General features: G+C 36.2%; 1 protein-coding gene across 1 annotated transcript in view; it reads right to left on the bottom strand.

The window, feature by feature from the left end:
* ASPM (assembly factor for spindle microtubules) overlaps window positions 1–23,390 on the bottom strand; it is a gene marked incomplete at both ends in the record, with an annotated part of 53,836 nt that extends 30,446 nt beyond the window's left edge. The window contains 12 exon segments of the mRNA XM_080698745.1: window positions 159–244; window positions 332–477; window positions 3,957–4,132; window positions 4,654–4,784; window positions 5,302–5,443; window positions 7,992–8,059; window positions 9,120–9,365; window positions 11,092–11,238; window positions 11,642–11,746; window positions 18,722–20,201; window positions 20,372–20,515; window positions 23,109–23,390. Coding sequence (XP_080554871.1) covers window positions 159–244; window positions 332–477; window positions 3,957–4,132; window positions 4,654–4,784; window positions 5,302–5,443; window positions 7,992–8,059; window positions 9,120–9,365; window positions 11,092–11,238; window positions 11,642–11,746; window positions 18,722–20,201; window positions 20,372–20,515; window positions 23,109–23,390 — 3,153 coding nt within the window.
* Between the last annotated feature and the right edge of the window lie 562 nt (window positions 23,391–23,952).

Below are 23,952 nucleotides of genomic sequence, written 5' to 3'. Positions count from 1 at the left end.
GGTGGGTGGCAAAGATTAAAACAGAATACATAAAACAACACAGATTAAATCTTAGTAAGTGATTGATATTATTGTTATTCTTTTCTTGGTTCAAATTGTTTTTATAAACCAGTATTCAAAATTGATAAAAAGTATAAAATGTACCAAATGTACAATACCTGAAAAGCAAATATTATTTTCCAAAGTAATGCAAGAGTTTTTTCTCTGTGCCTATCCACAATATCCTTAGATAGAATGGAATTTCCTACAAATGAACATAGAATATTAGCATGATATAGATGCATATCAATACTCAGGGAGGAGAATAAATTTGACTCTGTTCAGTGTTTACCATGCTCATCACTTAATTGAATTCCTCGTGATTTAAGAAGTTGAAGAACAATGTCAACATTGTGCATCTTCTGAAGACGACTTATTGCAGGCATCCTGAGCTTTTGTGAAAGATTCCAGTTCTGTGTGAGAAGTTCCATCGTTCGTCTAACAGTAAAGAAATGTTCACATGAAAATGCTAATTAATGATATATATGAAAAAAAACCTTCACTTAAATATAGTCATCGCACACAGGAATCCCAAAAGCCTAAGGGCATTTTGGTCAAAAGGGCTATAAAAAAAATCTATCTCAAAATTATGTTGCTTTCTATTAATTACAGTTATTTCTTATTTTTAAGCATGAAAGTTAGACTGTGAATAGATGAGGAAATTAAATACAACTCATAAATGCACACATAAAGTAAAAGAAAGAAGAAATGAGATGAAGGAGAGGGAGGGGTAGGAAGGGCAGGGCTATGCACTGAGGCATGCTCAATTCTACACATCAAGCAAGTGCTTTCTTAAGCACCATAGTGAATCCGAGTCAGGTGTTGGTGGCCCATGTTTTTGCACATAAAGAACTCAAAGCCCAGAGAAGTTAAGTAAATTGACAGTCATACAGCTAGTAATTACAGAACTAAGATGGGAACTAAAATCCAGTTTAATCAGTTTCTATAATCATTCTATATATACGGTGCATACTATAAACTATGTCTACTATATTTACTATAAACATATTCACTAGGTTTATTCTCTATACACAATAATCAATTCTCCACAGAAAAATCAAGACTCATTGATTACTGGATATAACTAAAAGCTGACAGAATTATTTATAGAACCATAGTTACTGAATGTCAGAAAGTGACTTCAGAGCCGAGAGTGGTGGCTATGCCGGTAATCCCCTAACTTGGGCGTCTGAGACAGGAGGCTTGTAGGTCTAAGGCCACCAGCAACAACTTAGAACCTAAGCAATGTGGTGAGACCATGTTTCAAAATAAAAATAAAACAGAGCTGAGAGTATGGCTCAGAGGTAGAACATTCCTGTAGACCAACCCATTAGCTGAAGCATTATCAGAGTAGCCATTCTCATGTATTCTAATGTGACTTTAATGATGTATAAAACAATCATTTTGCTGACATTGAGCAAAGTAGAAATTTGTTATGAAAGATTAATCTTTTGGGGGGGCACTGGGGATTGAACCCAGGAGCTACATCCCCGGCCTATTTTTTTTCTTCAAAGCACAATCCAACTTTATTCCTAGCATAAAAGGTATCTTGGACCAAGTAAGTATGAATAACCTATAAAGTAGTATATTCAAGTAAACTGAGGTAAGACAGCATATGGAAATCTTTACCTACCCATCTTTCTATTTACATTACTTACTTACATAAGTTTGGTTCCTTATTAGAAAATGAGGGAGGTGAAGCCATTCTTATGCCTGACACAGTAATTACCACTACTTTAAAGAAGGGTGAGATAGAAGAATTGGAGTGTGTGCTTATCACAATGTATAAAACAAGAGCAGCAGTTTGCTTCTCAAAGGGAAAAGATGAGAGCTTTTAATTCTAACTGTAAATACTGCAGTCATCCACTCCCTAGACAAAATTTAGAAAATGTATTACAGCAAGAAAAAGAAGATACCCAGCCTATTTTATTTTTTTATTTTAAAACAGGGTCTCACTGAGTTGCTAGATTGGCCTTGAACCTGCGTTCCTCCTTTCTCAGCCTCCTAAGTACTGGGTTTATAGTATCGCACCACCACATCCAGCAAGGTAAGTCTCTTTACTGAGAGTTTTCAACAAATTCAAATAACCCACATTTAGCATTGCTAAATAATCAGTAACTTCTGAAGAAGAAAAAATTATATACTTCTTTGTAGAAAAAGATCTCTGAACATTAGACCAATCCTTGTCTCTCTTGAAAGTGGCAAAAATATAATAGCATGAACTCCTATTGGCCAGAAAATAAATTTATTAGCATAAATTTATGAAACTAATAAAAGAACCAGTTGAAAAATTTTTAGCAAATGTTCTCAACTTTGCAAACAGTGTGAAAGTTCTAGTAATGTTTAAAAAAAACGACTAGCTTATAAAATATTGAACAGGAAAGGAAAGAAATTCATGGGAATTTAACTTAGATACAAACAAGGGACACACACACACACACACACACACACACACACACACACACACATTTTTTTTTTTAAAGATTCACAAAAATTTAGGGATCTCTTCCCCAAATACACTAAAGAATTGTTCCATTCTAGCAAAGTGATCCTCTGGCCTATGCTTGAACATTCCAACACTGAACTGGTTTCTTCCCAAGGACAGGTATGAAGATTGGAAAGTGTTTATACCAAACCAATCTTATTTTCCTGAAAACTTCATTGTTCATGCATGCTTATTTTTTGGGTAGCATAATTATCTTTTATCATAAGATAGCCCTTCAAACACCTGACAGCAGTCACTTCCTAGAGTTTTCTGTTTTTCTGAGTATTCGTATTTCCATCGACCAATCTTCATGAGATAAAAATAGAGTTTTTAGTTTATACACTAAATATACCTCTGGTTAAAAAAAAAAGTTAATAAATACAACATTCAAGTAACTTGTTCCCTTATTAATAAGTTAAGATTTTAACCAATGTAAATTCTCTTACTTTTATTTTTATCCTTGCAAGTTCACAGTAATAGAGGAATACATGCACAGTATTTCTGAGCCCTTCCTCAATTCCCACGCCTCTCCCTTTTCCTCCCCATCTTCCAGTGCTCGACTTGAATTTTAGTTTAATGAATGTCTGCTATGTTCTGGCTGAACTCTCTACTATAAACAATTTAAAAATTTGACAAGAAGGTTCTAGGTAAGGTAAAAAAAAATTCAGAAAGCTTGACTGTGGTAGAGGTTGTTCTTAAAAGCCTCCAGTCCTGTGCTTCCCGTATTTTAATACCTGGCTGTTCTGGGGCTTAGCAATTTAAATATACAGAGAAAAAACACATTTGAGCTTGAAAAAAATCTCTTTCTTTGACCTCAAAAGTGTACAACATATTGGAATAACTGCAATCCAGAAATTCTCAAGAGACTAAATGTAGTACATGATAAGAGCCATTCTTTTCAAAGTAGAAACAGGCAACCCATTACTAAAATCGAGGCCAATTTTTATGACTTGTTTTTTTTATTGGAGAAATATTCAATAATTTACAATCAGACATCATTATCTATGTCCCAATTCCACTGTCTAAAACTTGGTCAAGCCACCCACCTCTTCATCTCACTTTACTCAAAGCGAAGCAAAGTAAGTAAATACTATTAAGAACAGTCACAAATTACAGGAAAACACTAATGACATAAAGTGTTAAGTGTGTAATTTGCTTCATGCTCTTCCCAACAACTTTCTGAGACATCAGTAGTTCCTATCCATGTACCTTGGGGCATATGCCAGAGTCGAATGCTGGCAAGAAAAGAGAGAATGAGAGGAGATAGATATCTGGGTATAAAATTATATACCACTTTTCTGAAAGGAAAATCTGTTTCTCAGGCATGAAATAAAAAAAAAACAAGAAAAATTTTATAAGTATAGAAAATAGTGTTTTCCACCAAATTTCTGTCTATCCCATTAAGCAAAATAATTCAGTTTTCTATACTTACACAAGACGCACCCCACATTGCAAGTCTACAGCAAGATTTGTAACAGCAAAATCAAATTCATCAAATGGTGTCTGGACGTGGCTAACAGGAAATCCCAGAAAGCTAAGGTGACGAGAAAGGTCACCTTCTCCACTCAGGAAGTCTCGTGAAAAAGCCAGAAGGATTTCTTTACTAGTCTATAAACATATAGGTTGTAGATATTATACTTCAATATTATGATACTTAACTCATAAAAATCCTTTACATCATTCTATACATATAAAAATAAAATAAATAGCATAAATTGTCATTTTCATGTCATATAATACAAATTAAATATATTTTTAATTTAAGACCTTTTAAAAAAATGCTTACACTTATACTACAAAACTTACAAATATACTACAAAAATATAGTATTATATTGATAATAAACTACATCAAAATTAGGAAATAAATCTCCCCCAAAATTAATTCCTCAGAAGCACAGAAGTTCATTTTCAAGTCAAAATTAAGAGTAAGAATACTGTAATGGTAAAAGGTCAACCAACAAAAATCAGGCATTAGATTTAATGATGGGACTCCCCAGATAACACATTCATTCCTGTTCTACTCGAGTACTGTTCTTTAGAAAACAAACGTTATTTTTAAAAAGAAAATAAGCCACAAAAACCTTAAATAAAAAACATAAAATATTAAGCATTAAATGAAAACTATACCTTGAATTCAGCATCTTTACAGAAGAGACAAGGATCATGATCAATAAGTCTGGAAATTTTAGCATGATCAAGAAAACATACCAATAACAATAACTTTTTCAATGTAAACTTGGATAAAGCTTCTTCATGACCTTAAATAAAATACAAAAGGTATAATGAGTTCGTCTATGAAAGGCAAGTTTCTCCTTAAAATATAACAGTAATAATATTCTAGGTGAAAAAAAAAATAGTAGCCAACAAATGAAACACTATCTTTCTTTCTTGGTGTGTTTACATGTAGAAATCCATTAAACCCTCACAACAACTTTACAAAACAGATACCACTTAATATATTCAAATTAATGAATAAAGAAATGGGCACAGTGACATCAAAGTACTTAGCTGGTCTCACTTAAAAATTTAATTAACACCTACTACATGCAAGCCCCATCCTAGGTGCTACATATACAGTAGAAACAACAAATGGGTAAGAATAACTATAAGTGGTGATAGAAGAAGTGATGAGATTTAATGGGAAAGGTAATAAAAACAAATCTATTTAGATTGGTCTCATTAAGACAATAAAATACAAATGAAACAGGAAGAGTAACAGGAAGCCAGCCATTCATGCATAGTGTGAGAAAACGCAACGGAGGCAGAAATAGTTACCATCTCTATATAGGTGGGGAACAGTAGGGTGTCTATATTCAGCTGCTATATCAGGATTCCAAAGTAAGCGATTCAGTATAAACACAGCCAAGCCTGTGACATCACTATTGTCTTCCAAAGATATGAGTTCTCCATAAATTGTCTGAAAAAAAAATATTAGAAGCAAAGTCAGGATTATACTATCTCTAAGAAGAAAAGAGATACTATTAGAGAAGAGCAGACAATGATCTCCTAGAGAACTGGTAATTTTCTATTTCCCAAACAGTATGGAAGTAATGTGATCAATAGCTAAATAACCTCCTTAAACTGTATATATAACTGGGCGTGGTGGCACACGTTTGTAATTCCAAAACTCAGGAGGCGGAGACAGGAGGATCTCAGGTTCAAGGACAGCCTCAATAAGTTAACAAGACCTTCATCAGCCTAGTGGGACCTTGTTTCAAAATAAAAATTAAGAAAATGGCTGAGGGTGTAGCTTAGAGGTAGAATGCTCCTGAGTTCAATCCCCAGCACCACCCCCCCACACACATACAAAATAAAACACCCCATACATTTCTTAACGTTATAGTATACTTCAAAATACAAAGGGGCAAAGTTTATTACTGAGATAAATTCTTAATCATCTGAAAATCATAATTTACATTTTAAATTTTCCTCTAAGTTAAGGAACTATCAAGTAAAGGCATATTGTTCCAAATGAATTATAATTATCCTACTAATGAAAGTACAACAGAAGCCTAATTATTCATAATTTTATAATAAATAACTAAAAAGCCATCTATAAATCATCTAAGATAATTTGGGAAGTTTAGATAGAGTGTAGAAAATACAATGGAGGCAGAAATAAAGAAAATTTTATTTATTCATTTATATTTATTCATTGCCATTGACGCTTTTGTAAAATTGTCAAAGACTATCTTCATATGTAGAATTCTAAGGTGGTAAGGTAAAATGTTTTATTGTTTACAATTATTGACCTCTCTACTCCCAATAAAAGGGTTACACTTCCACCACCACCACCAATGAAAAGTTCATACATTTTCTCCTAGTTTGTGCTTGGTGAGGTGGTATGCTTTGGTCAATGGAATATGAGTGCAGGTGATACAAACTATAAGCAGAAATTTGAAAAGGCAATTAGATGGAGCAAGAAATTCTCAAGTGCTATTACACGGTAGGCTGATCATAACTATTACAGACAGCAATAATGTATTCTACAATTCAAACAGCTAGAAGAAAAGATTTTGAAAGTTTTCACTATAAAGAAATAGAAAATTTGGAGATATGTTTTACCTGACTTAAACATTATGCAATATACATATGTATTAAAATATAATGTGGTATCTCATAAACTTATATAAAATTGTTTATCTTTATACATCAGTTAAAATAAAATAAAATGGTAAATTAAAAAAGGTGAAAATAAAAACAAAAGTATTACAGATGTCTACATGATACTGCTTTTTTACCTTTTTACAAAAAAATTATTTCCCAAAATGGTGGGGCTCTCCTTCAGTTGATGCTCTAGAATTATTTGACATGAAAAATAAAGCTAAGTGAGCCAGGCGTGGTGGCGCACACGTGGGATTACACGTGTACTCCCAGCATTCAGGAGGCTGAGACCGGAGGATGGCGGTTTGCGCACAGCCTCAGCTACTTAGTGAGGCCCACTGCAACTCAGTGAGATCCGGTTTCAAAATAAAGAATAAAAAATAGGGCAGGGGGTATAGCTCGGAGGTCAAATGCCCCTGGGTTCCATCCCCAGACCCGCAAAAAATAAATAAATAAAATAAAGCTAAGTGACATGTAAATTACCAACTAATGAATGGGAAACAACACCAGAATTGAAATAATCTTAGCAATGACAGTATCATAATAAGCTTATTATTTATTCTCTTTGAGCCTTAATTTATTGGCACATAAAAGCCAGTTTATTACAAAAATCCCCTTAAGCGCCAATGAATCTTTGAAAACGGAAATTGAAATGATATCGCACAATAGAAAAGTAAGAAACAGAAAAAATAAAAGTATATTTTTAAAAGGTTAAAAGAAAGGGAAATACAAGAGGACTTTATTATAAAAGCATTCTTGAAGTAGCCAACTACTAGTGGTAGGTTTCTAATTCAGTTAGTTTAACATTCTTGATATTATTGAGTCAAGTATTATGTAAACAACTCAAATCCTGATGCTCTTTTTATGAGTAGTACTATATCAAAATGTTAAGAAAGTTGAGCATTGGTTTTAGACTGGTGTAGGTTCAAAGCCTGACCAACTGTTGGCCTTTGGCAAGTCACTTACCATCTTAGCTTTTACTTTGTTAGTGAAAATTATAATAGATACCACAATGAATTTTAAAAAGATTGAGATTAGAAAATGTCTTTAAAACCACCTAGTCTTTTCATTTGAAAGTGTTCAGAAATGAGCTTACTATAGTTATCATTACATCCAGCACCATACTATGTATATTTAAGACAAGTAAGTGACCTTAATAATATGGCAATCATATATAATGGCATGGACTATGTGACTAATGAACATGTTTAAGCTAACTTTACATTTCATACTAAAAGATGAATCAAGCTAGCCAAATGCATTTATAACTGCTACAAATAAAACCACATTGCATTAAAGAGTCTACCCTATTGAAAGTAGATAATTAAAAATTATTTTTAAAAACTGAAATGTATGCCTACCTCTAGGCCAATTCGAAGCCACAAAGGATTATATGACAGTAGCCAATTCAGGACTTTCTGACGTTCTCCTGAAATCCAGTTCAAAAGAAAGTTAAGTAACTACTTAAATAAAGACAATAAGTAAGATTCCACAGAAAAGATATCAGTAGAAAAAAAGAAAAATCACTTATATGAAATAGTTTTTTTAATTGGTACATTGTTGTCATACATCTTAATGGGGTACAAGATGGTAGGCATACAAGCACACATCACTCTTTTAGCCCTTCCCCAGTTCCTAACCCATTCCCTTTTCTCTCCCTTCTTCTCACGTTTGGCTTAGTGATTAACTTTGATATATTATGAAGTAGTTTAAAAGAAAATTAGTTTTATTATTAAATATATATGATCATATTTATATATGTGAGCTTTTAGTCAAAGACGTTAATGTAAATATGCTTAGTTTTAAAATAAAATAATCTTGAATAATATAAAGATAGTGAAATAAGTATCAAAAAATAGTATTTTCTTGTTTGCTGTAACATTCACAGTAGCCAAGATATGGAACCGATTTAAGTGTTCATGAGTGGAAGAACAAATAAAGAAAATGTGCTGTATATACACACCCAATGGAATCTAATTCAGTCTTTAAAATGGAGAAAATCCTATCATTTGCTACAACACAGATGAAACTGGAAGACATTATGGTAAATAAGCTAGGTAAAGAAAAGCGATTATCACATGATCTCATTTGTAGATGAAATCTAAAAACACTGAACTCACAGAAGCAGAGAGAATGGCAGTTGTCAAGGCTTATGGAGATATTGGTGAAAGGGGTACAAGTTTCAGTTATGCAAGATGAATAGGTTCTGGAGGTCTACTGTATACGGTGGTAACTCTAGTTAATAAAATGTATTATAAATTTGAAATCTATTGAGCATGCATCTTAAACATCCTCACTCCCCCCTATAGGTAACTATGTGAGGTGATGGGTGCCAATTAGATATATCATGGTTATAACATTGTAAGATTAAATATATACAACTTTTCTAAGTCAAATATATCTCAACAAAGCTGGAGTGTGGTTGGGGTATCCCAAGTCTCTGGAGTGTTTTTAAAGAATTAATCTCAAGATTTTTATAATCTCCTTACCAATATCTTTCCAGAGGTGTCTGTCTTTTCGAACTACTAGCCGCCTAGTTTCAATTTCAATTTCAAGCTTTTTAATAGCTTTAACCATTTTTTCTGAAGTAAATAAACAGCATGCTGTGCGCCGTAATCTATTCAATCTGCACCGAGCAGTATAAGCTCTGAGAGACATTTCATCTTTGGTAGGTGCTCTGGGAACACTTATTTTATGTTGACTCTCGACTCCCAAAAGAAGAGCTGCAGCATTTACTGGATTAAAAACACAAGGATAAATTTGTGGTTAAAAACTCGATATATTCTTTTTTTGCCATACATTCTTAAATTCAGCAACAAAATGCAATTTAAGATAATGGCCCAAACAGAAACCAGTCCCCACTCCCTCCAAGTGTTCTCCCAAGTTTTCTCCCAACTTTCTAATCTCAAATTCTAGTTGTCACCATTCACTAAGTACGTTTGGTCAAAATATCACTGCAACCTACTACCTGTGAAATGTCTTAACTTATTCTTACTACTTCTGCTAACAATAATCTCAAACATGAGTATCTCTAACCCAGACCAATGAAATGGCTTCCTAGGTGCTCTATTACTCTATGTCCATCCTCTGTATAAACTAATAAAAAAAAAACTTCTTATTCTATTTAATTGATTTTAAAGAAATCAATTGGTTTAATTGATCAATTAATCAAGGTTTAATTGATTTTAAAGAAATCAATTAAACCTTGAAATATAATTTGAATTTTTATAAAATACATTCTCTCTTAAGAATAGAGCCAAAACTTTCACTCCATTTTCTTTTAGAAGAAAAAGAAAAGTGGTCCTAAAGATCATTTGATCCAAAACTCTCAATGCTGAGATCCTACTCATGCTTCTATGAAAAATGCAAACCAGGGTCTGTGTAAACACTGCAACATGAAATTGCCATTTTCTAAGGCAACCTACACACAAGTTTGAAAACTTAAATGTTCATAAGGATTTCCCTTATCTTGAGCTGAAACTGATCCCTATAACTTTTATGCAAGAACTGAACCAAAATTAAGTTTCCTATTCTTTAGGAAGAAAACCTTTCAATTTGAAAGAACCTTTCTACCTTATCCCACACCCAAGTCTTTTCTCTTCCAGAATAAACACTGAAATGTTTTAAAATTTCCTCATCTGATTGATTTTTCAGTTCCCCATAACCGTGCAGCTTTCCTATATTCTTATTCTTTTCTTTTTTTGTGTGTGTAGGTCTGGAGATGGAACCCAGGGGCATTCGAGCTACACCTCCTGCCCTATTTTGTATCCTTTATTTTGTTGCAGAGGGCCTCACTAAGTAGCTGAGGCTGTCCGTGAACCACAATCCTCTGGTCTCAGCCTCACAATTGCTGGGATTACAAGAGCACGCCACCACGCCCGGCTTTCCTATATACTTCTGAAACTAATTTATTTGACAGTAATAAATATACCCAAAATGATCAAGTCACAAAGGGCTGATTGCATTGGCTGATAAAGAGAAAATGAATAGAAAGTTAAAAGCAAAGCTGGGCATGGTAGCGCACGCTTGTAATCCCTGCACTTGGGAGGCTAAGACAGAAGGATCGCAAGGGTTCGAAGCCAGCCTCAGCTACTTAGTGAGGCTCTCAGCAACTTAGTGAGACCTTGTTTCCAAATAAAATATAAAAAAAGGTCTGGGAGTATAGCCTGGAGGTAGAAAGCCTTTGGGTTTCCACCACCCCCAGTACCAACAACAAGAAAAAAAAAGTTAAAAGAAAAATTGAATTTCAGTATTTTCAGTACACAAATTCTATGTATGTTCATCTATGTAAGTAAGAATTATCTGTAAAATCTTTAGGATTTAAGTCAATGAATTAGTGACTCATGCCACTAACTACTATATAGTAAAGTATGCATAACTAAGGAATGACAAATCATGTCAGAATTTTTGATCTGTTAAAAGAAGAGCATTATCAAATTCAAACATAAGTTGAATGTTTACCTTCAGAAATACTTGTTTTTACAGTGAAGTCATCAGGAGTTAATATAAAATTTAGCCACCAAGTGAAGCTCTGTTCCTGCTTTTCCTTCCAGCGTTCATCATAAAACATATTTTTTGCAGCAAATGGCATTGGGTGTCTAGGAATGTCTAAAAATACAATTAGGTCACTGTATAAGAAAATTTCCCTCCAATTATTACATAATATATAGCAAAAGGATATTTTTAAACTTGCAAATCATCTTTAAAACATCTTTAAAACATCTTTAAAACACTGAATAATATTTGCTTTATACTGCTTGTTGCAGAGTTCAAAGCATTTTGGAAATGAAATGTAATCAAGCAAAATAGAAAAGAGTGAAGCAATTTTTGTGGTTTTTTAAATCATAAGCCACCCTGAGTCAATTTCAGAAAACTTTGCCAGAATATATTAATTATAATTTGAATACACACTTCAAAAATCCTTCAAGGCTTTTATTTAATTAAAGAAAATTAATTTAGTGCTTCATCTCATGCTGCCTTTTAAGGTAGTTTAAATATAATAAACACTTACCTGTTTTTAATGGTTTTATAAAAGTCAAGCTAGACTGTGCCACAGCAACAAAAGGTTTGGTCCTTCTCTTTGTTTTAGAAATGGGGGTTTTGAATAATGATGAATCTGAAATAAATTAGAAAACAGAATTATTAGTACTAAAAATAGTTGCCCCAAAGTAGGCAATTCATTGGAAGTTAAAGTTTGGGTTCTACAAGATCATATGAATTTAGGAAATACATAATAACTACTATGTTCCAGACATTAATAATATGAACTCAGTGGTCAATAAAACAACACCTGGAAGTTACAGGCTGGAAACCACAATTAATGTTTGGCAATAGATGCTACAGTTCAGAGTCAACTACAGCTTACTGTGTGCGTATGTTCCAGACTTTATGATAGGTACAGCAAAAATGTAGAACTGAAAGATATGGTCCCAGCCTCTGGACAGTTCTCAGTCTAGTATGGAAGAAGTTTAAAAGGGATACAAAAGCCCTTCGAGATCACAATATACTTGCGCTAACTCATAAAATTAAGCACATAGAAATTAAGAACATGAAATATGCATACTCACAAAACTGCAAAAAGAATAGAAAAAAGAATACATATTAGAAATGACATACAAGAAGAGATTGGACAAGGCAGAGAAGAGTTCAATAATATTAATAATTGGCAGCTAAAAACTAAATATGTTGTATCAGGGGCTACCAAATATTAAAGTCTTTTATTCACACAATTACCACAACAAATGTATGAGAAGAGTGCCATAATTATCCACAATTTATATTAGGGTATCGGGGCTTAGAGCAAGTAAGCCACTTGTAGGTAAGGTCATACAAGCTAGTGAGGGATCTGAACTTAAGTAGTGAAGGCCCAAAGCCTGCACTATTCCTCAATTTCAATCACCTATGGTGTCAGTGAAATAGTTCATTTATTTATTTATTTTTATTTTTCGGGTCTGGGGATGGAACCCAGAGGCATTCAACCTCTGAGCTACACCCCCTGCCCTATTTTTATTCTTTATTTTGAAACCGGATCTCACTGAGTTGCAGAGGGCCTCACTAAGTAGCTGAGGCTGTCCGCGAACGGCAATCCTATATCTTAGAAAACAGTATAGCTAAGTGAATAAACAGGAGGATCACGACTAAAGACAGAACATTATAAGGCAGATATTACAGTGGCCCAAGTTAGATATGATAAGATAAATTTTTTAAAAGAGGCAGTAGATACAAATTAGAGGACAGTTATTTTAATAGCGGAAAGAGTAAATATTAATACCAACTAACTAGGAAAGTGACAGGATAACGGGCTGATTCCCAGGCACATAGCTCAGGTGAATGACATAAAGCAGGTTCCACACCAGCACATATTGCTATTAAATACAAGCAAAGAACTAATTAGACCAAGGATCAGCAAACTATAGGCCATGTGTAAAATCCAGCACATTCTCTCTTTATCTATGAAAAGAATAGTTTTCATACTTGTGAATTACTGAGGAAAAATATTTGATGAGGGAAAAAAAAACATGAAATTCAAATTTCAATGCCCATAGCATTTCACTGGAACACAGACTCACTGATTTGTACATTCCCAATAGAAGAGTCAAGTAGTTCTGATAAGAGACAAGGCCTGCAAGGCCTAAAATATTTATCTGCACCATTAGAGAAAGGGATATTTATCCTTGTTTCAGAAGGATTTCAAATCTATACCTATTATGAAGGAACATGACCAAACTGAAACATGATATTCATTAGGATAAAACGTTCATTTTACTTGAATATACATATATATTTTTGTTGTTGTTGTTGTTGTTGTTGTTGTTGTTGTTCCTGGAAACCCTTCTACCTCCAGGCTATACTCTCAGACCTATTTTTATATTTTTATTTGGAAACAGGGTCTCTTAAGCCAGTCAGGCTGGCTTGGAACCTGCCTCTGCCTCCCAAGTGCAGGGATTACAAGCTTGCACCACCACGCCCAGTTTATTTGATTAAAAAGATAACTTCTGAATAAACTCATTATAAAGTCTTTAAAAAAGCAGTCCCTTTGTCTGAAACCATTTCATTCTTTAGGAAGCCTCCCTTGATAGCTTCTACACCACCTTGCCATTCAAAGCCTCCACTTATCTACTTCCACAATTCCTTAGGTGTTGATTAATCATACAGCTGAGCATGACTTGAAGATGGGAATCATCTTAGAGTCTAGAACCATGCATGGGTCGGTATTAGTGTTGAATAAATGCATCTAAGAAATTACTTTCTTTTTTCCATTCTCTTAAATCTGTGAGAAGAAGGTGGAGCCACTCTTAGTGAATTGTCTGGCTCTCACACAAGCTCATAAATCAGATACCAAATGAGCGTAATTCTCTCTAACTCTAGCAAAGTGGCTCCCCCAGGTGGCTGCCTCCAGCAGTAGGTCTGAGTGTAGACATTTCAGTGGTCATTTGTATATTTATTCATTAATTACTTCATTTAAATAATCATGTATTATATAACTTGTAAGAGATCAAAATAGAGAATTTTTATCTGAACACAAATCAGTAGAGCAAAGAAATAGAGTGAACAGTAGTGCAAGATGTCATATAAACTATTTGCTAAAGAACTATAGCTAGAAAAAATTCACTATGGTACTTAATAAACAAAAGCTGATTACAATACTTGAAATAAATGAAGTATTTGAATTAATGATAGAACAGCAGACATCAATGTTAAAAGGGAAAGAAGGAAGATACGTAGGATGAAAAGAAGACTGTCGTAGCTAAAATGTTGAAGAATAAAAAGATAGCTGGCTGAGGAGCGATCCATAACAAATAACCTTAAAGAACAGGACACAAAATTACAAAGCAAGTGATAACAGCAGAGTCAAGTTTCTTGAGCAGGGGAGTAAAAACAGTATGAATTAGAAAAGTAGAGCAGTGTTTTGGGGGGAAAGACAGAGGAGGGGGAGGGAGGGAGGGAGGGAGAGAGAGAGAGAGAGAGAAAGAGAGAGAGAGAGCACGTGCGTGTGTGTCAGTTACTGAGTTTTAACTCAAGGGCATTCTACCTCTGAGTCCTATTTTATTTTTTATTTTGAAACAAGGTCATGCTAAGTTGATGAGGGCCTCACTAACTGCTGAGGTTGGCCTAAATTCTACAATCCCCCCCTTTCAGCCTCCTAAGTACTGGGATTACAGGTATGCAGCCATCACACCCAGATGGGCAAAGTTACTTTAATCACTCCATCAGCTTTGATACATCAAAACTTTGAGGCCACTGGATCTCACACTGCCCTTTATCACTATAATCCTTGGATACTACCCTAGATAAAAACTTACCATAGAAAAAAAACTCTTATTTAACCTTTCTCCCATTTAAATTCCAACAGTGAAGCCAGATGTGGTGGCACACCACTGTAACACCAGTACTTGGGAGGCTGAGACAGAAGGATCAGAGGTTCAATACCAGCCTCAGTAACAGCCTCTCAGCAACTTAGTGGGACCCTATTAAAAAACAAAAACAAAAACAAAAAAAAACAGGCTGGGGGTGTAGCTCAGATTGGAGGTACAATGTACCTGGGTTCAATCCAATCCTCAGTACCAGGGAGGAAAAAAACAATAGTATAGCAAGATATGGTAGAAAGAACACTTACTTAGCAGCGAAGTAAATCTGAGTTTAAACTTCAGCTCTAAATATTTAGTAGCTTTTGTGACCTCCAGCAAGTTACTATTTTTGAACTTCATATGATGAGAAATTTGGAAAAGGAAGTCATTCTAGACAGAGGAAACAAACTGCAAATATCCTGAGGGCAGCATGTTTGAAGTTTCAAGGATGGTGGCAAAAGCAGAATGAGCAAGGGCTACAAAAAAGAGTGAGGCTGATCCAGGGGTATAGGGTCTTGGACACCACTGGGAAATTTGGCTTTCAGTGTAACAGGAAGTCATTAGATGGTATGGAACTGAACACTCCAAGGCTCCAATATATTAAAAGTAGAGATACAGACTATGGAGAAGGGTAAAAGCAAGGAACTCTGTTTACACACACTGCAACAAAAACAAACGGCTCAAGCAGTACCGTTGAAAGTACTGAAAAGTGACCAGTTTCTAAATATATCTGAAAGAAAGAGATGCTTTCTTGAAGGGCTGAGTTTGAAATCAGACCTGTTTAAATTCATAAAGAATAAGAAAGATAATTAAGGACAATTACAAAGTTTGAGGCATGAGCATTAAGCAATATAGAAGCATTATTTACTGAGATGGGAGATAAAAACAGGAGGATCTATTTTGCAAGTGGAGGCAGCAAGACTTTGGCTTTACATGAATTTGTACCGTTAAGTAGAAATGTTATATGTTGGCTATGAGAGTCTACACATTAGAGGTCCATCCTCAACACATACATTTGAGCCGGGCGTGGTGGCGCACGCTTGTAATCCCTGCGCTTGGGAGGCTGAGACAGGAGGATCGCACAGGTTCGAAGCCAGCCTCAGCTACTTAGTGAGGCTCTCAGCAACTTAGTGAGACCCTGTTTCCAAATAAAATATAAAAAAGGTCTGGGAGTATAGCCCGGAGGTAGAAAGCCTCTGAGTTCCACCCCCAGTACCATAAAAAAACAAAAACAAACAAAAAAACACATACATTTGAAAAGTCTACATGTATTAAAATTGTGATATAATCCAAGACCATTAAGAAATGAGTAAAGCCGGGCGTGGTGGTGCACGCTTGTAATCCCTGTGCTTGGGAGGCGGAGACAGGAGGATTGCGCAGGTTCAAAGTCAGCCTTGTTGGCTTAAGAGACCCTGTTTCAAAAAAAAAAAAAAAATAGGTATCTGGGAGTGTAGCCAGGAGGTAGAAGGATTTCCAGGAACCTCAGTACCACCAAAAAAGGAAAAAAAAAAAAAAAAAGGAGTGTAAGGAGTGTAACTAGGAGGTAGAACACCCCTGGGTTCAATCTCCAATACCACAAAAAAGAACTAACATTCTTTTTGTACTTATTCATTGAAATATATATATATATATATATATATATATATATATATATATATATATATATATTACTATTTTCTGTTTAAACACTGTATCCATAACACTTGGATTAAAAGGATTTTTGAAGTAAATGTCATTTTGAAAGGTGATTATGATTAGCTGTTTCCAATCCCTCTCCAATTTTTTGAACACACTTCAACCAGCACTGACTATTCTTTGCAAACTTTTCTTGTCAGGGTCAATGATCTGTACTTCTAGTTCCTAATGAAATAGGAAGCAGAGCATCATCTTAGATGAGTATCATAGCACTGACTCTTGAGACATTGCCTGGGATAGAACCCCAGCTTTTTCACTAACTCTAGGAACATGGACAAAAAATTTGTCAATGCATCTATTTCCTCATTTGTAAAACTGCACTACAGGTAAAAATAATATTTACTTCAAATGAATGTTGTAAATATTAAAAAGAGATAATAGTAAAGCACTTAGAACTGGGCCTCAGTAAATATTAGCTACTACTATCAATAGTAGAAAGGAGGAAAGGGAGATTTATCAAGGAAAGAGGAAATGATTTTAGAAGCAAGGAAGGGAAGGATAAAATATCCTATAGGAAAGAGATAAAGACAATAATCCAGGAAAGTAGAGCAAAGTAAGGGCTTACTTGGGATTGGTGTTCATAAAGCCCAACCAGCAAGGTTCAGGTGTTGAGTACGCAGAGCCAGATTGACCTGGGGTTGGCATTTGCTGGGCGAGGTCAATGAATTGCAAGGTGAGTGAAAAGATGAATTAGGGAATTGGGGCTGAGTAGGGCAGGAATGGACAGAAGTGGCAGAGGTGCGGGCTGACAACAATGGTGAGTTAAAGAATTAGAGCTGTTGAAAGGGTACAAAAAAAGGTTGCAGTTGGGTCCTAGTGGAAATGCTGAAATTATAAAGATGTTAACTGGAGACTGAAATGCTTTTAGGAGAACTTGGCCTATGGAGGTTGAAACCAAATGGAAGGATTATTGAAGGCTCTTCTACAAAGATTTTGATATCAGAGTAACAGTAGTTTTGGAAGAAGTATCATAAGTTGGATTCAAAATTTGAGAGTAAATTATTCACTGTGACAAGAAAAGATATGTGTGGGACAATCTGAAAGATGAGCCTCAAGCTGATTGGTTGTTTTCTTTTTGTTTTTAAGGAGAAAAGGAGAAAAGTTTGAAAATAGATATGAGAAAGAAAGAGTAGATAGAAGGAGATCTCAGCAAGATGGCCCGGTAAAGTGGAGGACAAAGCAGGTACAACTTGGGAGGATTGTAATGAAAACACTTTTCCCAGAAAAGAGGTAGGTTTCAGCAAGGTAATAAGGTAGGAAATGTTTGCAAGGGAAGCAATGAAGAATAGTTAGTCCAAAAGTTACAGAAGGGTTTAAAAAACTGGAGAGATTAAAAAAAAAAAAAGTAGTTCAAATTGCGAGGTGTTCGAAGAGAAATGAGATGTGTGGTGCATTTCCTAGGAATTCTAGGTTTCTTTCAAGTTATTTGGTAAATTAACTATTGTGGTTTGTTTTCCTGCCTGGACCTTCACTGTCAAGTGATGCAATCTAGTTTAAAGGTGATGATGGGATTGACCCTGCCTGCTTTGAAGGCAGGCCAGTGATGGTGAAGCTGTGAAAACTAGGAAAGGAAAAATGTGTTTCCCAAAGGGATGATCTTTAATTGCAATTAGTGGCTGGGCAGAGGCTGAGAGTAATATCACCAGGAGTTTAGGACATGCAAAGGCCTCTTCTGCAATCCTTCAGACAGCAATCTGGGAATCAGGTGCTTTACTAGGTTCTCCAGTCAGGGTGTGAACTAAGGTGAGGAAAGTGAAGTACTTTCTTTGGGTATGAAACTTAAGGAGGTACCAAACAAAACCAAACAAAATTATCGCAGAAAATTCATGAATAAAATATCTAACTACAAAAAGGATTGCAACTATAGCAGCATTTAGCTCCATACATCTGTCACACCTTCTACTATGCAATTCTATGCAAATTGGTAAAAGAAAAATACAAGTTAATACAAGCTTATCAATAGCAGATTTACTAAGCCAAAGAAACAGAAGATTTACTAAACCAATATACTTCTACTTTCACTAGAGATTTTTATAAACAAGACTCACCAGTTTTCTTCTTATGGCTTAATCTCTCCCTGTCGTTAATGCGTTTTGAAATGGGTGTTGTGATTTTCTTTGTTTTTCTCACAGCTGATGTTTTAGATTCCACGGGAGAAAAGTGGATTCTTTTGATTTTGGGCACATCCACACGTTCTGTAACAGCCGACTTCATATTTGTTTCTTCCATGTGTCCCTCACTCTTTCTCTTAGAAGCAACTAAAGCTGGCGTTGAAGGGGTTACTTCATTTTTATAACCCTGAGATTTACTTAATACTGGACGTATAATTGGAAGGTGAGGGTGAAAGTCCTCTTTATCCTTTGGGTTACCTGTTACACTACCACATTTGCCTACTGCACTGCTAAGACATCGTTTTGCTTTTGGCATATTAAACTCAGTTTGATTTCCTCTGGCATTGGTGGGCCTCCTTTTAGTAACAGTGGCAGAAAGGATTGGGCGTCTCTTAGGCTGTTTATTATGGCTGTAACTAAAAACATCTTGAACTGCAGAAAATTTAGGATGACTCTCATTTGTAAAACAGTGGCGACTTGGCAGTGTTCCCACAGGCTTTAGTTCTTCAAAAATATTTTGGGGAGATTCTGAATCTTGACATTCAGGAATACATGGTAAAACTTCACTTTTCCTATGTTGAGGAGAACGTGAAAACTGAGAATTTTCACTTGATAATGGTAATATTTTACATATTTGCTGGGCTATGCATATATGTGCCATGTTATCTTTTACAAATTGATTTGGGGATAAAATAGGATCGGTGGGCTCTGATTCTAGATTCTGATTGACTCCATAATTGTCATTTATGAAAGAATCTGGACTTAAAATCGTTCGATAAATTTCATGTGCAGTTTTGGATTCCACGTGCACAGTTTTTGGGTTTTCTTTCATAACTGTATCTAATGAAAGACACGTCACTAAGCCTACTTCATTATTAGTCTCGTGGCTGTTATTTACAAAAGAATCTGGACTGAGAAAATTTCTTTGGCTTTGCATAATGTTCAAAGTTGAACAGTTTGGGGTGAGACTAAGTTTACTATTCTCCTTACTTTGGCCACTAATACTTGTGGAATTAAAATAAGTTTCACCTATGACTTCTTCCTCATTAAAATCTCCTGAAATGTTGGCGCCTTCTACATTTATCTGTTCCCCATTTTCAGATGCAAGAAGCGATGAGTAGGCGGTAGACCGACGTACAGAAAGTGGCAAGCAAGTTTCACCATGGCATTCTTTGCAAGCAGGGCTGATAGGTGATATGGGTATTTTATTTTCTTCAAGGGTTAAAGCATTACTTTCTGTTGGAGAACAGCCTTCATTCACAGCTAGATTTTCACACGCTTGTAGTGGGCTCCTAATTCTGTCAGCTTTTTGGGAAACACAAAATGTTTTATTAACATTCTGATTATTTGAAATCCTTTTTCTACGACTTGAAGGAGCTGAAATTTTCTTCTTATTAATGGTATTCCAAAGACTCCTCTGTAAAAATAAAGAAAATATACTAATGAAGTTAAAAGCCATTATTTTTAAGTGAGCACTATTACGTATATTACTTTAAGCCTGTTATCAAAATAATTTTTATGTATTATTAGACATTTTCTTAGTAAGACATTTTCTTAGAGTAAATTATACAATGACTAAATCATTACCTTTTTCTTTTTTTGTTCTTCTGCATTTCCTAGCAGTATAGCTTGGTGTTTCAGAACATCGTTTACAAGAAATGTAACAATCTCTCTTACTCGGCCTTCTTTCAGTGGTGTCCAATTAACAGAAATAACAATTTTTTCTTTAGGCTATAATCAAAAGAATATATTTTAAGTGATTACAATAATATTAATTATATAATAATCAAAGCACACTATATACAGCTTACAATACAAAAGAGACTAATAAATGTTAGCCACCAACACTCCAGACCCTAGTAACATTTAATAAATCAAAAATATTTACCCTACTTGCCATGAGTGGTGGTGCACAGTTGTAATCCCAGTACTTGGGAGACTGAGACAGGAGGATTGTGCAGGTTCAAAGCCAGCCTCAGCTACTTAGTAAGGCTCTCTGCAACTTAGTGAGACCCTGTTTCCAAATAAAATATAAAATAGGTCTGGGAGTGTAACCTGGAGGTAGAAAGCCCCTGGGTTCCATCCCCAGGACCACAAGGAAAAAAAAAATTTTACTCTATCTGTTCATTTTGTTATTAAGAAGAAAGTCATCCAGGTGTGAGGCACCTGTTATCCCAGTGCTTGGGAGGCGGAGATAGAAGGATCACAGGTTTGAGGTCAGTCTCAACAACTTAGTGAGACACTCATCATTTTTGCAAGACTCTGTTTCAAAGTAAAAAAATAAAAAGCACAGGTGGTATAACTTGGAGATAGAATGCCCCTGGTTTCAATTCCCAGTGCAAAAATGAAAAGGAAAGAAAGAAAAAGTCACTAGTAATAAATGAGTTCATAACAAAATAAAATTATAATAAAATCTAAATTTCTGAAAGCAATGGGATACTCTCCAAATCATTTTAATTGAGTTGTTTTAAATTTTTAATTTATATGTCCAGTTCTCTATTATGTATAGTACTTCTATTTCAAACATAATAACTCTGTATTATAAAGACTATGCAAAATGAAACAGAATCAACTAAATTCCCTCTTCCACAGAAACTCCTCTCCGGTCCTCATCATAATACTAATCTTTGAGAAACAGTAAGTATGATCCAGGCATAGGTGCCGGTATCTCATAAAACTGTTTTAATGCTCACATCCCGAAGAAGCAGAAACTATGATTGTGCGGGTTTTACATACAAAGTTAACAACATCCAGAAACTTTGTCACGGTCATGCAGCTAGCAATTAGAACCCAGGCAGTCTGACTCCACAGTTAGGATTTGAACATCTATACCCAAAAGCCTGGCAGGAAGAATCTGCCAAACTGAGATGACAAAACAAACAGTTATCAGGAGGAAAAAAAAGTCACATTTTTGTTTGAAAGGAGAAACTATACATTATATAGAGCTGGTTTTACAAAATAAGGACAGTGAAATTTTACTGTTAAACAGAATTCTTCCTAAAAACAACAACAAAGAGCTTTACTTCTACATTGTAACTGAAAGGAATAAGTAGAATTATGTAACTGAAAAAGTCACCTATCTTTCCTCAGGAAAAAAAAAAAAAAACAGCCATTCATAAGATACAGGGGAGGAGCAGGCAGGTTCTGCAGTACAGTCAACCACTAGTGACAGGTCATGGGCCTCAGATTAGCCCTTGCTTCTGCCTTATGAAGTGGTTATTAGCCAAGTTCAGACCTTTTCAGCTAATGGCTTTCAACTTTAGAAGGTTCTACTCAATGAAAAGGACACAACAGTCAAAATAAAAACAAAATCTCTGATGGTGATGAGAAAGGGAACAGTGCTCTGGTCAAGGCAATGCTGTAAAAACTATGGGAGAGGCTCTTGAAGAAAGCCTATAAAGCGAAATTTAATGCTCCATTAAAAGCAATACCGAGAGAATAAGATTAAAGTAAACTAGTGTGCATACAAAACCCTGAGGAAAAAAAATTTTGAGGGGGGGCTTTTCTGTGAAAATTTCCCCAAAACAAAGTTCACTATTTCACCAGAAAAAAAAAACTCTAAAGATACATAAAGAAACTAAAATGTATATTATGATGGCTGATCGAATCTGTTTTTCTTTTTTTTGGTAGTGAGTATTGAACACAAAGAACATTCTACAGGAGGTAATAATCTTAGAAAGCTTTAATCAATAAATGTACTCCTGAAAATCATATATATGTTTTAAAAATTGTCAGCTGGGCGTGGTGCATGCTTGTAATCCCAGTACTTGGGAGACTGAGAAAGAATCACAGGTTTGCGGCCAGCCTCAGCTACTTAGTGAGGCCCTTTACAACTTAGTGAGACCCTGTTTGAAAATAAAGAATAAAACATAGGGCTGGACGTTTAGAGGCAGAATGTCCTGGGTTCAATCCCCAGTACTGCAAAAAATAAAATAAATTGCCATTTATTAATCATGAACAGCAAAAATATTTCCCAACTCCGAAGTTGATTAAAAATGCATAGCTCTTTTAAAAAATGCGATTAAAGATAAGTGCAGGCACCGATGAGCTTTCACTGCACAAGTTATGCCCACCCTAGCCATACATACATATACATATGTATGATGTATATGGAAAATGTGTGTGTGTGTGTGTGTGTGTGTGTGCGCGCGCGCGCGCTTGTGTGAAGGGGCCCACCCATGCATTGAAAGAGAGTTGACTTTATTCTCTAAGAGTCTTTTCGTTGTATCTTTCCCAAGCTTCATCCCTCCCTAGGAGGATGACAGTAAAGACAGAAGGGGACCACCCTGCAGGGACACGCCCCTCTCTCCCTCCCTCCGAGTACCTGCAGTAGGAAGCAGCGCTGCGACACGCCAAAGCCCAGGCCGGCGGCGGGGAAGTGGGAGATCTCCACCTCGGCCACCTCGTCGTTGGGGTTGTGCAGGACCAGGGGCAGCGTCCGCGAGGCGCCCACGCGGACATCCCCGAAGCAGAGGAACGGGGACCTGCAGAAGTGGCTGAGCGACAGCACGGGCGGGGAGGCGGCCAGGTCGTCGGCCGCGGGCTTCAGCCTGCGCTCGGTGGGGCTCACCTCCCAGCAGCTGCGCCCCGCGCTCCGGGTCGCCATGGCGGCCCTCCGACGCCGCCGGGCCAGGGCCGGAGCCCGCGGCGCCCACCTCGCCGCGCCGCCGCAGGGCCCTCCGACCGACGCTCGCCGCTTCCCCCCGCGCCTGCCGAGGAGATGGAGGGGCGACTGCCTCCCTTTCTTAATCAGTAGCCGACACCCGAGGAAAAAGGGAACGAACCCCAAACACTCGCTAGCTCCAGACCAGCAAAACTAGCCTTCTCTCTCAGCTCCGTTTAAACTTCGGGCCTCCACCAATGGGCGCCTCCGAGGTCCGCCTACATCGCCAAGCAGCCAATCAAAAGGCAGAAGCTTCTAGCCAATGAGAAGGCAGCGCCTTGTTTAAATGATTTCATTTGTCTAGCTCCCAGAGCGCTGTCCGCGAAGGTTATAGAACTACGCAGAATCTGAGAGCCAGAGACACTGTGGTTTGGGATTAAATTGCCTTTAGGTTTTGTACACAGGTTATGAGGAAGGAAAGCGTAACAGTATTTCTACGATAAATGCAGGAATCAAAGCGGCTACAGGCACAACTATAGATAAAACCGCCTAGCAGGCAAAAATG

Source organism: Muscardinus avellanarius, assembly GCF_963383645.1.
Source record: "Muscardinus avellanarius genome assembly, chromosome: 7".
NCBI lineage: Eukaryota > Metazoa > Chordata > Mammalia > Rodentia > Gliridae > Muscardinus > Muscardinus avellanarius.
Note: the sequence above shows the minus strand (reverse complement) of the source record. Positions and strands in the feature narration are given on the sequence as shown.